The 13,861-nt window shown below is 48.8% G+C and overlaps 1 protein-coding gene across 1 annotated transcript; it reads right to left on the bottom strand.

The window, feature by feature from the left end:
- Positions 1-12,448: 12,448 nt before the first annotated feature.
- Positions 12,449-13,114, bottom strand: LOC141033350 (uncharacterized). The gene has a single exon (XM_073506269.1). It carries the CDS (start codon positions 13,112-13,114, stop codon positions 12,449-12,451), a length of 666 nt encoding a protein of 221 aa, XP_073362370.1.
- Between the last annotated feature and the right edge of the window lie 747 nt (positions 13,115-13,861).

Raw genomic sequence — 13,861 nt, 5'->3', positions numbered from 1 at the left:
TCTGGCGAGTCACTGTGAGGTGCGTGGAAGTGAAGCCGAGTTTGCACTGTGTTGCTAATGCAACAGGCACACTCCTGACGCTGCGTATGGAAATGTTTTCCTTGTCAACTCATTCCTTTTTTGTGGAGAGTCACGGTGGTGCGTTCCAGGGAGGCACTGTTTGTTATTAGAGAGAGTCACGTTTCATGGTTCTTTGTGTTCCAAACGATTCCGCTCGCCAGTTCATTTGGAGAGGCATGGACATGAACTCATGGGAAGCATGTTAACGCATTGGTCAGAGTCAAGTTACCATGGTTGTATGCTTTTGGTATTTCCAAATGAGTCCGCTCACTCGATCTCTTGGAGAGGAATGGACGTGAAAACGGCGGAGGCAAGTATTGTTATTAGCCAGAGTCACGTTTATCCACGCGTGTGTTACATGCATTTTCTCTGGCGAGTCACTGTGAGGTGCGTGGAAGTGAAGCCGAGTTGGCACTGTGTTGCTAATGCAATAGGCACACTACTGACGCTGTGTATGGAAATGTTTTCCTTGTCAACTCATTCCTTTTTTGTGGAGAGTCGCGGTGGTGCGTTCCAGGGAGTCATTGTTTGTTATTAAAGAGCGTCACGTTCGTGCATGCGTGTGTTACAGACGTTTTCACTAAGGTGTCACCTCGAGAAGCGTGCAAGTTAATTCGCGGATATAGTAAGATTTTGATATAAATATCATTTCAAAAAATGGCAATGGATAATAGTATGAATTCGACAATAATTTCTCTGGAATACAGACATACGTACACAGTAAGTTAACTGTGTTTGAGATGTTTTTTGTTGAATATATACGGACCATTTGAAAGAAGTTGAGTGGTTGTAGTGTGGACGAACGCAACGGGATACGAAATGATAGTACTTGTGTTTCCCAGGCGTGCAGAGTTCGAGGTATTTAAGAGAGATTGTGAGAATTCAAGGCGTCGATTACTCTGTTTGACCGTCTGACCAGTGTGCATGTGTTATAAAAAGGTACCTACTCATGGAACACTCCACGTCCACAATTCTCTAGAGACAGGCACCTCTTTCTAGCTGGTAGCTCCTTGCTTGCGCCATGGCAGGTAAGAGGGGTTCTGGGTGTTCAAGCAACCACGCAGCGAGGACCAAAGCCACGGAAAGAAGGGAGAGGTGCCGCTGCTACGCTGTAGCGGCGGCAGGGATATCCTGCCCCGTTGCCTAGGTGTCGAACGATCTCTCGCATGGAGGCGAATCCTCCCACAAGCGCATTCGCCATGGAGACGATCTCGACAAGATGGCAGTACCAAATTCCTTAGCCAGTGATGACGTGCTCGATGAGCTAATTAAGCAGCAGCAGTTCATCGCTCGCCTGGAGAAGTTGGTGCAGCAGAGCAATGCCTCTGTGGAGAAGTCCACTGGTCTCATATTTCGATCTCTGTGTGAGAATGAGAAGCTTCTCAAAGAGCTCCAGCAGAAGGATCAGGAGGCCGCCCGCTGGAAGAATCTGTATGAGCAGAGCCATGCGTTGGTGCAGAAGCTGTCAGGCGAAGTGGAGCAGCTTATGGATGAGAAGGCTGAGGTCCTCGTCAAGTACAAGAGCCTGGTTGAGGATTCGTATGCTGCTGTGAAGGAAGGTCATGAGGCGACGAAGAAGCAGATTGAGGATGCGGTCGCCCACCAGCCGATCAAGAACGTTGCTGGAGTGTAGGCCGAGAGCTTGAAGGTGTGTTTTTTCATTGCGTTGGGGCATGTGGCCTTTTGTACTTACATGAATCTGTAAAGCATTTATGCGTTGCATTGTCGTCGTGTTGTTTCGTTCGTTGGTACATGTAGATGAGTAGGCTCTGGGCATGGATGTCGCTTGTTAGCAGTAGGACCACGGTTGTGCTTCCACCAGGGGCACTTCGTGGGGCCGCGGGGAGCATGTTTTTGCCACACGTGCGTAGTTGTGGTCCATATGATTCCGGTTGCTCGTTCACATGGATAGGCACGGGAGTGGTTGTGTGTGTTTACAGACGTGTCTTCCTGGGAGATGATCCCCTGTAAGAGGCGCGGAAGTGTAGTCACGCGAAGCACGGTTTTAATACGAGCTGGCGTTCCTCCCTGGTTGTTGTGTGCGTCTGGTTTTAATACTGAGTTGCGTCGCGCTTCTTTTATTAGAAGCACGGGCGTGAAGTGAATACAACCGCGGTTCTGTACCAGGCAGCGACATGAGTTGTGTACTGACAACGGCGTGGACGTTCGTGGTACTGTTAAGTGTCACAGGCACGGGCGTGAAGCGCTAAGAGGCATGTTGCCGTATAATATGGAGTCACGCTCCCCTGTGTTTTTGTTCCGAGTGCTTCCGTCGACTCGATCAGAAGGAGAGGCACGGCCGGTGAGGCATAGCTTTTCATTACGCACAGTCACATTCGTTTCTTTAACCCAGCGGAATGGGTTGAGACGCCAACACTTACTGTTGTCTCTGTTTTAAAAAGCTTGTTTCCTTGTTTTCAAAAGCACAGTCATGTTTCTTTGTTGATGTTTCGTATATTACTCGATAAAGACTCGATCGGAAGCAGAGGCACGGCCGGTGACGCATAGCTTTTCATTACGCATAGTCACGCTCGTTTCTTTAACCCAGCGGAATGGATTGAGACGCCAACACTTACTATTGACTCTGTTTTTAAAAGCTTGTTTCCTTGTTTTCAAAAGCACAGTCACGCTTCTTTCTTGACGTTTCGTATATTACTCGATAAAGACTCGATCAGAAGGAGAGGCACGGCCAGTGAGCCCATAGAGGCATAGCTTTTCATTACGCACAGTCACGTTCGTTTCTTTAACCCAGCGGAATGGGTTGAGATGCCAACACTTACTGTTAACTCTGCTTTTAAAAGCTTGTTTCCTTGTTTTCAAAAGCACAGTCACGCTTCTTTGTTGATGTTTCGTATATTACTCGATAAAGACTCGATCAGAAGGAGAGGCACGGCCGGTGAGCCCATAAAGGCATAGCTTTTCATTACGCACAGTCACGTTCGTTTCTTTAACCCAGCGGAATGGGTTGAGACGCCAACACTTACTGTTGACTCTGTTTTAAAAAGCTTGTTTCCTTGTTTTCAAAAGCACGATCACGCTTCTTTGTTGATGTTTCGTATATTACTCGATAAAGACTCGATCAGAAGGAGAGGCACGGCCGGTGAGCCCATAGAGGCATAGGTTTTCATTACGCACAGTCACGTTCATTTCTTTAACCCAGCGGAATGGGTTGAGACGCCAACACTTACTGTTGACTCTGTTTTTAAAAGCTTGTTTCCTTGTTTTCAAAAGCACAGTCACGCTTCTTTCTTGATGTTTCGTATATTACTCGAAAAAGACCTGATCAGAAGGAGAGGCACGGCCGGTGAGCCCATAGAGGCATAGCTTTTCATTACGCACATTCACGGTCACTCGATTAGATGGGAGAGGTACGGGCATGGTATGGTATTATATAGAGTCATGCTCGTCTGTGTTTGTGTTCCGAATAATTCCGTTGACTCGATCAGATGGAAACCCAGCGGAAAGGCACCGTTTGGTCTTACCCACAGTCACGTTCTTTTCTTTAATTGCGGAAACCCAGCGGAAAGTGTTCAGGTGTGAACACTCACTGTTTACTCGGTGAGGCACCGAATGGCTTGTTCGAGAGAAGCTGCTGTGGTGTATTCTTTACACGGTGGTGGGTCCCAGGAAGTGACGGCGTGGTATTGTAAATAGTCACGTTATGTTGTTTTCGTGTTCCAAATGATTTCGTTGAACCGTTCGCAACGGCGGGCACATCCGAGCAGCGCGAAGAGGCATGGTTATGATTTTCCAAGAGTCACATTCGTGCGTTTATCGCGGAAACCCAATGGTTCGACGGGCGTCTCTTCGTACCTCCGGAGTGAACGCCACGTGGCGCCGCTCTAGAAACCTAATGGTCCAACGGGTATCTCCTCCGGCGACGCCGCTCTGGCTCGTCGCCCGAGGCCAGGCTTCGGCTATTTAAGGCGGACGGACGGAGTCTTGAAACCCTAGCTAGCCACATTCTACTCCTCCCTTCGTCCGCCGCCAGGCCTTCCATTCCTCTTGCTCATCTCTATTCACTGACCCATCTCTGCCATGGCTGGGCAGAAGGAGACTACTCCGGACTGCCATGCCCTGTCGCGGGAGGAGATCCAGGCTCGCGAGGGTTCCTCGTCTGTAAGTTCACCCTGTTTCTGCTTCTCCTTCATTCGTTTTTTCTTTCTTTTGGCTGCTTTGATTTAGTTTGTGAAACATGAATTATTGTGGTCAGCTGACTCCTAATTTGATGTGGGTGTGTCTTGCTGATACTGATTTACAGTCAGTTGGAGCTACTCTCGTTAACCTGGTCAATGGGATGAATGCCTTGGTTTCAATTGCAAAGGTTGAAAAAACGTACAAGGAGTTGCTGGAGGTCACCTACGAGTGGCAGCAGTTCTACCAGGAAACAAGAGAAGATTTGGAGAAGGCCAATGCCAGCATCGTAGAAATTATGGCTGTGAGGAGCAATCTCCTTGAGGAGCACACCCGGTCGTTGCAAGAATTGGCCGCAGCTGTGAAGCGACATCACGAGAATATGAAGGCGCTGAAGGAGGAGATTGATGAACTGCGCCGGGAGCAAACCAGCAAGAAGGTCGGTGGGGACTAGATATACAGCAGCATCCCTGGCTGTTGTGTGCATCTGGTGTTGTTAAGCAGTGGAGTGGAGTTTGTTACTTTGTCTTGTGAAATTTCGCTATCAGCTACGTACTTTGTTAACAAAATGTATTTTGGTTTCGAGTATCATTGTAATTAGGTGCCGTTACTTATGATGCACGGGACGTGAAGTCTCTGCAGCCACGGTTGTGAACCTAGTATTGTAATGACTTGCGTACTGATGTAGGCATGTACGTTCGTGGCTTTTGTGTGTTGCAGTGTTTCGGGTCACAGACACGGGCTTGCACCCTACAAATTCATGGTGTGGTTTTATACAAAGTCACGTTCGCCTGTATTTGTGTTCGAAATGATTCTGTTGACTCGTTCAGAAAAATAGGCACGTACGCAGGTGAATCCCATGAGAGTCGAGTTGTTTAAAAGCGTAAGTTCCTTGTTTTTAAAAGCCACGGTTCTGTACTGAGTTGCGTCACGCTTCTTTTATTAGAAGCATGGGGGTGAAGTGAATACAGCCGCGGTTCTGTACCAGCCAGCGACATGAGTTGTGTACTGACAATGGCGTGGACGTTCGTGGTAATGTTAAGGGTCACAGGCACGGGCGTGAAGCGCTAAGAGGCATGTTGCCGTATAATATGGAGTCTCGATCCACTGTCTTTCTCTTCCGAGTGCTTGCGTCGACTCGATCAGAAGGAGAGGCACGGCCGGTGAGCCCACAGAGGCATAGCTTTGCATTACGCACAGTCAAGTTCGTTTCTTTAACCCAGCAGAATGGGTTGAGACGCCAACACTTACTGTTGAATCTGTGAGGCACCGAATGGCCTATGTGAGAGACGCTGTTTTTAAAAGCTTCTTTCCGTGTTTTCAAAAGCACTGTCACGCTTCTTTCTTAATGTTTCGTATATTACTCGATAGAGGCGTGGACTCGATTAGATGGGAGAGGGTACGGGCATGGTGTGGTATTATACAGAGTCATGCTCGTCTGTGTTTTTGTTCCGAATAATTCTGTTGACTCGATCAGATGGTAAATCAGCAGAAATACACCGTTTGGTCTTACCCACAGTCACGTTCATTTCTTTAATTGCGGAAACCCAGCGGAAAGGGTTCAGGTGTGAACACTCACTATTTACTCGGTGAGGCACGGAATGGCTTGTTCGAGAGAAGCTGTTGTGGTGTATTCTTTGCACGGTGGTGGGTCCCAGGAAGTGACGGCGTGGTATTGTAAATAGTCACGTTATGTTGTTTTCGTGTTCCAAATGATTCCGTTGAACCGTTCGCAACGACAGGCACATCCGGGCAGCGCGAAGAGGCATGGTTATGATTTACCAAGAGTCACATTCGTGCGTTTATCGCGGAAACCCAACGGTTCGACGGGCATCTCTTTGTACCTCGGGAGTGAACGCCACATGGTGCCGCTCCAGAATCCTAACGGTCCGACAGGCGTATCCTCCGGTGATGCTGGTCTGGCTCGTCGCCCGAGGCCAGGCTCCGGCTATTTAAGGCGGACGGACGGAGTCTCGAAACCCTAGCCACATTCTACTCCTCCCTTCGTTCGCCGCCAGGCCTTCCATTCCTCTTGCTCATCACTATTCACTGACCATCTCCGCCATGGCTGGGCAGAAGGAGACTACTCCGGACGGCCGTGTCCTGTCGCGGGAGGAGATCTCGGCTCGCGAGGGTTCCTCGTCTGTAAGTTCACCCTGTTTCTGCTTCTCCTTCATTCGTTTTTTCTTTCTTTCAGCTGCTTTGATTTAGTTTATGAAACATGAATTATTGTGGTCAGCTGACTCCTAATTTGATGCGGGTGTGTCTTGCTAATACTGATTTACAGTCAGTTGGAGGTAGGGTTAGTCTGCGTCATGGTATTGAACAGAAGTCCCCTGCTGTAGAATTGGGGAGCAGCTGTGGCTCGAAAGAGAAGGGAATGGTGAGTGGGGCGGCGACGGCAAGTGCTGTTAGGTCCTTGTTAGTTAGTCTCAATAACCTGGTCGATGAGATGAATACTTTGGTTTCAATTCCAAAGGCTGACAAAACGTACGAGCAGCTGCTGGAGATCACCTATGCGTGGAAGAAGTTTTGCGAGGAAACAAAGGAAGATTTGGAGAAGGCGAATGCCAGGATCGTAGAAATTACGGCTGAGACGAGAAATCTCCTTGAAGAGCACATCCGGTCGTTGCAGGAATCGGCCGCAGTTGTGAAGTGACATGACGAGAATATGAAGGCGCTGAAGAAGGAGATTGATGAACTGCGCCGGGAGCAAACCAACAACAAGGTTGGTGGGGACTAGGTATACAGCAGCGTCCCTGGCTGTTGTGTGCGTCTGGTGTTGTTAAGTAGTGGAGTGGAGTTTCTTACCTTGTCTTGTGAAATTTCGCTGTCAGCTACCTTGCTAACAAAATGTATTTTGGTTTCGAGTATCATTGTAATTAGGCGCCATTACTTATGATGCACGGGATGTGAAGTCTCTGCATCCACGGTTGTGAACCTAGTATTGTAATGACTTGTGTACTGATGAAGGCGTGTACGTTCGTGGCTTTTCTGTGTTGCAGTGTTCCGGGTCACAGAAACAGGCTTGCATCCCACAGATTCATGGTGTGGTTTTATATAGTCACGTTCGCCTGTATTTGTGTTCGAAATGTTTCCGTTGACTCGTTGAGAAAAATAGGCACGTACGCACGTGAATCCCATGGGGGAATGGTTTCGTCTTTCGCATAGTCACGTTCCTACGTTTATCATGGAAAGAAAGCAGAATGGGTTTAGATGTTAACGCTAGCTGTTTACTTTGTGAGATTCGAGAGTCGAGTTGTTTAAAAGCGTAAGTTCCTTGTTTTTAAAAGCCACGGTTCTGTACTGAGTTATGTCGCGCTTCTTTTATTAGAAGCACGGACGTGAAGTGAATATAGCCGCGGACGATGACTTGTGCACTGACGATGGCGTGGACGTTCGTGGCAGTGTTAAGGGTCACAGGCACGGGCGTGAAGCGCTAAAAGGCATGCTACCGTATAATATAGAGTCACTTTCCCGTGTGTTTGAGTTTCGAATGATTCCGTCGACTCGATCAGACGGGGAGGCACGGGCATTCAGCGCACAAAGGCACCGTCAGGTTCTTTCTTTAATTGGGGAGACCCACCGGAATTGGTTCAGATGTGAACACCCACTGTTTACTCTATGAGGCACGGAATGGCCTATTTGGGAGACGCTGGTGTGGTATGTTCTTCGCACGGTCATGGGTCCCTGGAAGGCACGACGTTTTATTGTGTAGAGTGACGTTAGTTTGTCTTGGTGTTCCAGATGGCGTAGTTTTATGTAGAGTCACGTTCGCCTGTATTTGTGTTCGAAATGATCCCGTTGACTAGTTCAGTAGAAGAGGCACGGACATGAATGCCATCAGGGCATGGTTGGGTCTGTCGGAGAGTCACGTTTCGTAAGTTTATTATTGAAACAAAGCAGGATGGGTTTAGGTGTTAACGCTAAATGTTTACTTTGTGAGTGGCCGGTTCAAGAGTCGAGGTGTTTAAAAGCGTAATTTCCCTGTTTTTAAAAGCACGGCTCTGTGCTGAGTTGCGTGGCGCTTCTTTTATTAGAAGCACGGGCGTGAGGTGTCTAAAGGCACGGCATGGTATTGTGTAGAGTGACGTTAGATTGTCTTGGTGTTCCATATGGCGTGGTTTTATGTAGAGTCACGTTCGCCTGTATTTGTGTTCGAAATGATTCCGTTGACTCGCTCAGAAGAAGAGGCACGGACATGAATGCCATGAGGGCTTGGTTGGGTGTGTCGGAGAGTCACGTTTCGTAAGTTTATTGTTGAAACAAAGCGGAATGGGTGTAGGTGTTAACGCTAAATGGTTACTTTGCAAGTGGCCGGTTCAAGAGTCGAGGTGTTTAAAAGCATAATTTCCTTGTTTTTAAAAGCCAAGGCTCTGTGCTGAGTTGCGTGGCGCTTCTTTTATTAGAAGCACGGGCGTGAAGTGACTACAGCTACGGTTCTATACGAGGTAGCGACACAACTTGTGCACTGACGATGGCGTGGACGTTCGTGGCAGTGTTAAGGGTCACAGGCACGGGCGTGAAGCGCTAAAAGGCATGCTGCCGTATAATATAGAGTCAGTTTCCTGTGTGTTTGTGTTCTGAATGATTCCGTCGACTCGATCAGACGGAGAGGCACGGGCGTTCAGTGCACAAAGGCACCGTCAGGTTCTTTCTTTACTTGGGGAGACCCAACGGAATTGGTTCAGATGTGAACACCCACTATTTACTCTGTGTGGCATGGAATGGCCTATTTGAGAGACGCTGGTGTGGTATATTCTTTGCACGGTCATGGGTCCCAGGAAGGCACGGCGTGGTATTGTGTAGAGTGACGTTAGTTTGTCTTGGTGTTCCAGATGGCGTGGTTTTATGTAGAGTCTCGTTCGCCTGTATTTGTGTTCGAAATGATTACGTTGACTCGTTCATAAGAAGAGGCACGGACATGAATTCCATGAGGGCATGGTTGGGTCTGTCGGGGAGTCATGTTTTGTAAGTTTATTGTTGAAACAAAGTGGAATGGGTTTAGATGTTAACGCTAAATGTTTACTTTTCGAGTGGCCGGTTCGAGAGTCGAGGAGTTTAAAAGCGTAATTTCCTTGTTTTTAAAAGCCACGGCTCTGTGCTGAGTTGCGTGGCGCTTCTTTTATTAGAAGCACGGGCGTGAAGTGACTACAGGTACGGTTCTGTACCTGGTAGCGACATGACTTGTGCACTGACGATGGCGTGGACGTTCGTGGCAGTGTTAAGGGTCACATGCACGGGCGTGAAGCACTAAAAGGCATGCTGCCCTATAATATAGAGTCATGCTCCCATGTGTTTGTGTTCCGAATGATTCCGTCGACTCAATCAGACGGAGAGGCACCGTCGTTCAGCGCACAAAGGTTCTTTAATTGGGGAGACCCAGCGAAATTGGTTCAGATGTGAATACCCACTGTTTACTCCGTGAAGCACAGAATGGCCTATTCGAGAGACGCTGGTGTGGTATCTTCTTCGCACGGTTATGGGTCCCAGGAAGGCACGGCTTCGCATTGTGTAGAGTGACGTTAGTTTGTCTTGGTGTTCCAAATGATTCTGTTTAATCGTTCGCACTGAAAGGCACAACTATGAAGTCAGTAGAGGCACGGTTATGCGTTACACAAAGTCACATTCGTGTGTTGATTGCAGAAACCCCACCGTTCGACGGGTGTCTCCTCGTATTCGGTGTGAACGCCGCTCCGGAAACCCAAGGGTGAGACATGCGTTTCCTCCGGTGACGCTGCTCTGGAGGAGGTGGAGGTATTTAATAGAGTGAATGCCACGTGTCGGCGCTGCGGAATCCAAAAGGGCCGACGACCGTCTCATCCGTCGGTGAAGTGAACGCCGCGTGTGACCGTTCCGGCTCATCGCCCGAGGTCAAGAAGCAGTTATTTAAGCCGAGCGGCGTCCGCCACCACTAGACATCATCGTGCTTCTCCCTCTTTCGAAGGCAATCTTAGGAAATCACCTATCTTCCTCTTTTCGTTTGTGACGTTCCCCGCCATGGTTCGGCACAAGATAACTACTTATGCGATGTTTACTCCCGAGCGTCGCTTTCAGTTGCAGGAGGACATCCGTTCGAGGCGCGCCGCTCGGGTCGCAGCGGGCATGTCTCCGGACTCGCCGGGGCCGGAGGAAGTGGAGGTGGATGCATCGGAGCTCATGCAGGGAGTTGATCCAGTGGGGGAGATGTGATGGAGGAAGAGGATGGGGTGATCCAGTGTGGGGAGATGTGATGGAGGAAGAGGAGGGGGTGACAAGGATGAGGAGGACGACGAGGAAGGCGTGGACGAGGATGACGAGGACGACGAGGAAGGCATGGACGAGGATGAGGAGGAGGACGAGGAAGGTGTGGACGAGGACGACAAGGAAGGCGTGGACGAGGATGACGAGGAATGCTTGGACGAGGATGACGAGGACATCGACGAAGTCTTGGACGAGGATGACGAGGAAGGCGTGGACGAGGACGAGGAGGAGGCTGGTGACGAGGAAGACGAGGACGACGAGGAGTGGGGTGACGAGGAAGATGAGGCGGAGTTCTATCTCGGTGAGTCGGCCTTGATGGCGGAGCAGACCGCTATCCTGGAGTCCATCCAAGATGAGGCGTATGTGGAGTCCAACCGGCACTTCCTCCGGGAAGAACATGCGAAGACCGATGTGCTCTTCGACGAGCTGGATGCGGAGCAAGAGGCGGAGGCGAATGACGTCCATGTCAGAATGGAGATAGTGGACATCTCCGACGACGGGGAGTAGTGTAGTTTTGTTGGTAGATGTTTGCTTTTCCATGGTTTTTATGCTTTTCATGTTTTGTGTGTCTGTAAAGGTTGAACAATGTCAAGCAATCGTCGATGTCAGAACAGAGACAGTTTTGTTTCCATGTCAAGCAATCGTGTTTTGTTATTAAGTAGTAGTACTACCCCGTCCCAAAATAAATGTGTCAACTTTGCAGTACAATTCACATTGTACTGGTTAGTACAGGGTTGAGCGAATTAATTTGTGATGGAAGGTGTATGTTTTATTACAAATTGCAGTTTCAAGTACCATATTTGGGTCGGAAGGCGTATGTTTTACTACACTGTATTGTTTTATTATAGATTGCAGTTTCAAGTACAAAATAAAGGTCTCAACTAGGGCACATATTTGATTCTAGAGATTTCAGTGTGGTTAGATTTGAATATGGTTTCAACATGGTTAGATTCTAGAGAGGCACTCAACAACATGCACAAAAAAGCCACAGATGTGCTTCTGAGAAGCACCGTCTTGCATGGTTTTACCGCAAGATGGGATTCGACATTTATCCAGGACATTCTGGGTTTTATAAGTGTAGAAAGAATTGTGTTTCACTTATATGTTGTGTGGCAGAGGAACGGCAATTACTTTTGTGAGAGGCATGTATGTGCCGACGGAACGGGCACGGTCACGTATGAAATAGGTGCAAGGTGGTCCCTAATGTCTCCTTAATGTATCATCTATACACTTTACTGTTACAAGCACGATCGTCGTTCTTGTCGAGGCACGGAGGTGAAGGATGGAGCCTTTGCCTTTGCGATAGTCACGTCCCATATTAAGAAGGAAGCAAATCTTCACAGACCCGATACGTCGGAAGCTGGTCGTAAGGCACGCTCCTGCCTCTGCGTTTTCGATGATGTCACGTTTAGTGCCAGTGGGGTGGACGTAATGCTCAGTTTGCTGATGTTTTTGTTGTCAGCAACTTTCTTAACATGTTACGTAGAGGTATGGTTTTACCCGATGTAGAGGCATGCACGTAACTAACTGGAGGCACGGAGACGTGATTCTAAGGGAGGTACGGACGCGAAAAGGATCGTGATGCAAGGACGTGAAGGTGTGCCTCTGCTTTAAAGAAGCTTTCACTGACACATTTTCATCGCAGGGGGCATGGACTATGAGCTCCATGTGTTTTCGAAGGCATTAGGCCTCATTAATGAACATATCAGAGAGAAGGTGAATCTTTTGGTTGACGTCTAGAATGTTGCGTAAAAGGACATGAAGCCAAGTTATGCACGGTCCCCTTGGTATCAGAGGCACATAGGCACATAAGTGCCTATTGTGGTGCACTGGAAATAAGCTTGTGCAAAAGACATGTAAACTGCAAGCAAACTACAAGGTTAACTGCGACACAAGCAAACCTAAATTTATAACAAGCAAACGACAGTCTTGAGGGAAAGCAAATCTAATGAGAAATCTAGAATGGCATGAGCAATGTTCTAGATACTTTTGTTGACCGGGACCACCTGCTTCAGTAGTCGTAGTCGCCACAGGACCTAGCGCGCTTCCTGGTCTGCTCCTTGTCGAGTTTTGCCCGGCGAAGACCTTCCTGGATGATGGTGAGGCGGCTCCATATCTCGTACGCAGCGTAAGCGTCCTTTGCCGCGTACTCGATGTGCCTCATGGACACGGGCATGCACGCCCAGCGGCTGCGTTCTGCATTGGTGAGCTCTACGTCGTGGACAAGGATGCCTGAGACGTCCCCAAGGGAGTCCAGAGGCTTGGTAGCTGTAGGCACCCTCCATTCCTTCTGGATGTCGACGAAGTGGGCGATCTCCAGTCCGACGCGGCCGAGCATCTCTATGTGGCCGTCGATGGAGAAGCAAACAAACGTGTACCTGGGGTCCGCGAGGAAGTTGTCAAACTTGGTGCAGTTCTTGTCGGCCGCGCTCAGTTGGAAGAGCAGCATCGGATGATCCTTGCCGACGGAGAGCTGGACAAGGGCGGGTTTCTGATCTTCGCCATGGTCGTTGGTGTACTTCACATCAACTCCGACGATCTTGTGGCGCTCGAACTGGAGGTGTCGCTCATACTGCTCAATGGTGGTCGCCGCCTTGTGCAAGTCGTTGGTGTGGATCACGTGCAACTTTGTGTTGCCGTGGGCCTGCACCTCCATGAATTCCCTGGTGAATCCCATGGCCTGGAGCAGTTGGTCCTCCTGCAACCTGGTTGTTCGTGGGAGCGCAATGGCGATTTCTGTTCTTTGTGTGTGAGAAGGCCGCGGCGGGAGTCTAAATTTAAGGGCGGGGAAGTGGCAAAGGAGTGCGGTTGTGCACATCGTGGGTTCTGGATCGTGGTTTTTCTTTATAAAAAATAAAAATAAAATCAGCAGTTATATTTTTAAGAACCGTCGTATCTCCAGCAAGTCGTGGAGATGATCGTTGTCTTGCGTAGTTTGCTGTCAAATGTTAACTTTTAGAATTTATCTCGTGAGGCATGTAGGGGCGGTATGTAGAGGCACAAGTCTCTGACCAAGAGAAGCATGCTTCAAGTGGCAACTTTAACTCTCAAACACACAGGCGTGGTACATTTATTGGGAGTGGCAATTGTTTTCAGTGATACATTCGCTGGTAGGAGCAGTGCTGTGTTTCTTCAGAGGCACTATTGTGTGTCTGTGTTGCAGCTGACGCTACGAGATGGTCAGAAAGAACGAGAAGCAACGAGAGGCGTGGTCATGCAGCTGCAAGAAGCACTCATACAACGAGAGGCGAAACAAGAGGCACAGATACGATGCTACGTGAGGCACGGAGTTGAAGCTACGTGATTGCACGAACGTCAATTCGTGCTATGGTGCTACGTGAGGCACGGGCGCGAACAAATAGCCGTGCACTCAACTACATGCGCAAAAAGCCACAGATGTGTTTCTGAGAAGCACCGGCCTCCA

Source organism: Aegilops tauschii, chromosome 1 (genome assembly GCF_002575655.3).
Source record: "Aegilops tauschii subsp. strangulata cultivar AL8/78 chromosome 1, Aet v6.0, whole genome shotgun sequence".
In the NCBI taxonomy this organism is placed as follows: Eukaryota; Viridiplantae; Streptophyta; class Magnoliopsida; order Poales; family Poaceae; genus Aegilops; species Aegilops tauschii.
Note: the sequence above shows the minus strand (reverse complement) of the source record. Positions and strands in the feature narration are given on the sequence as shown.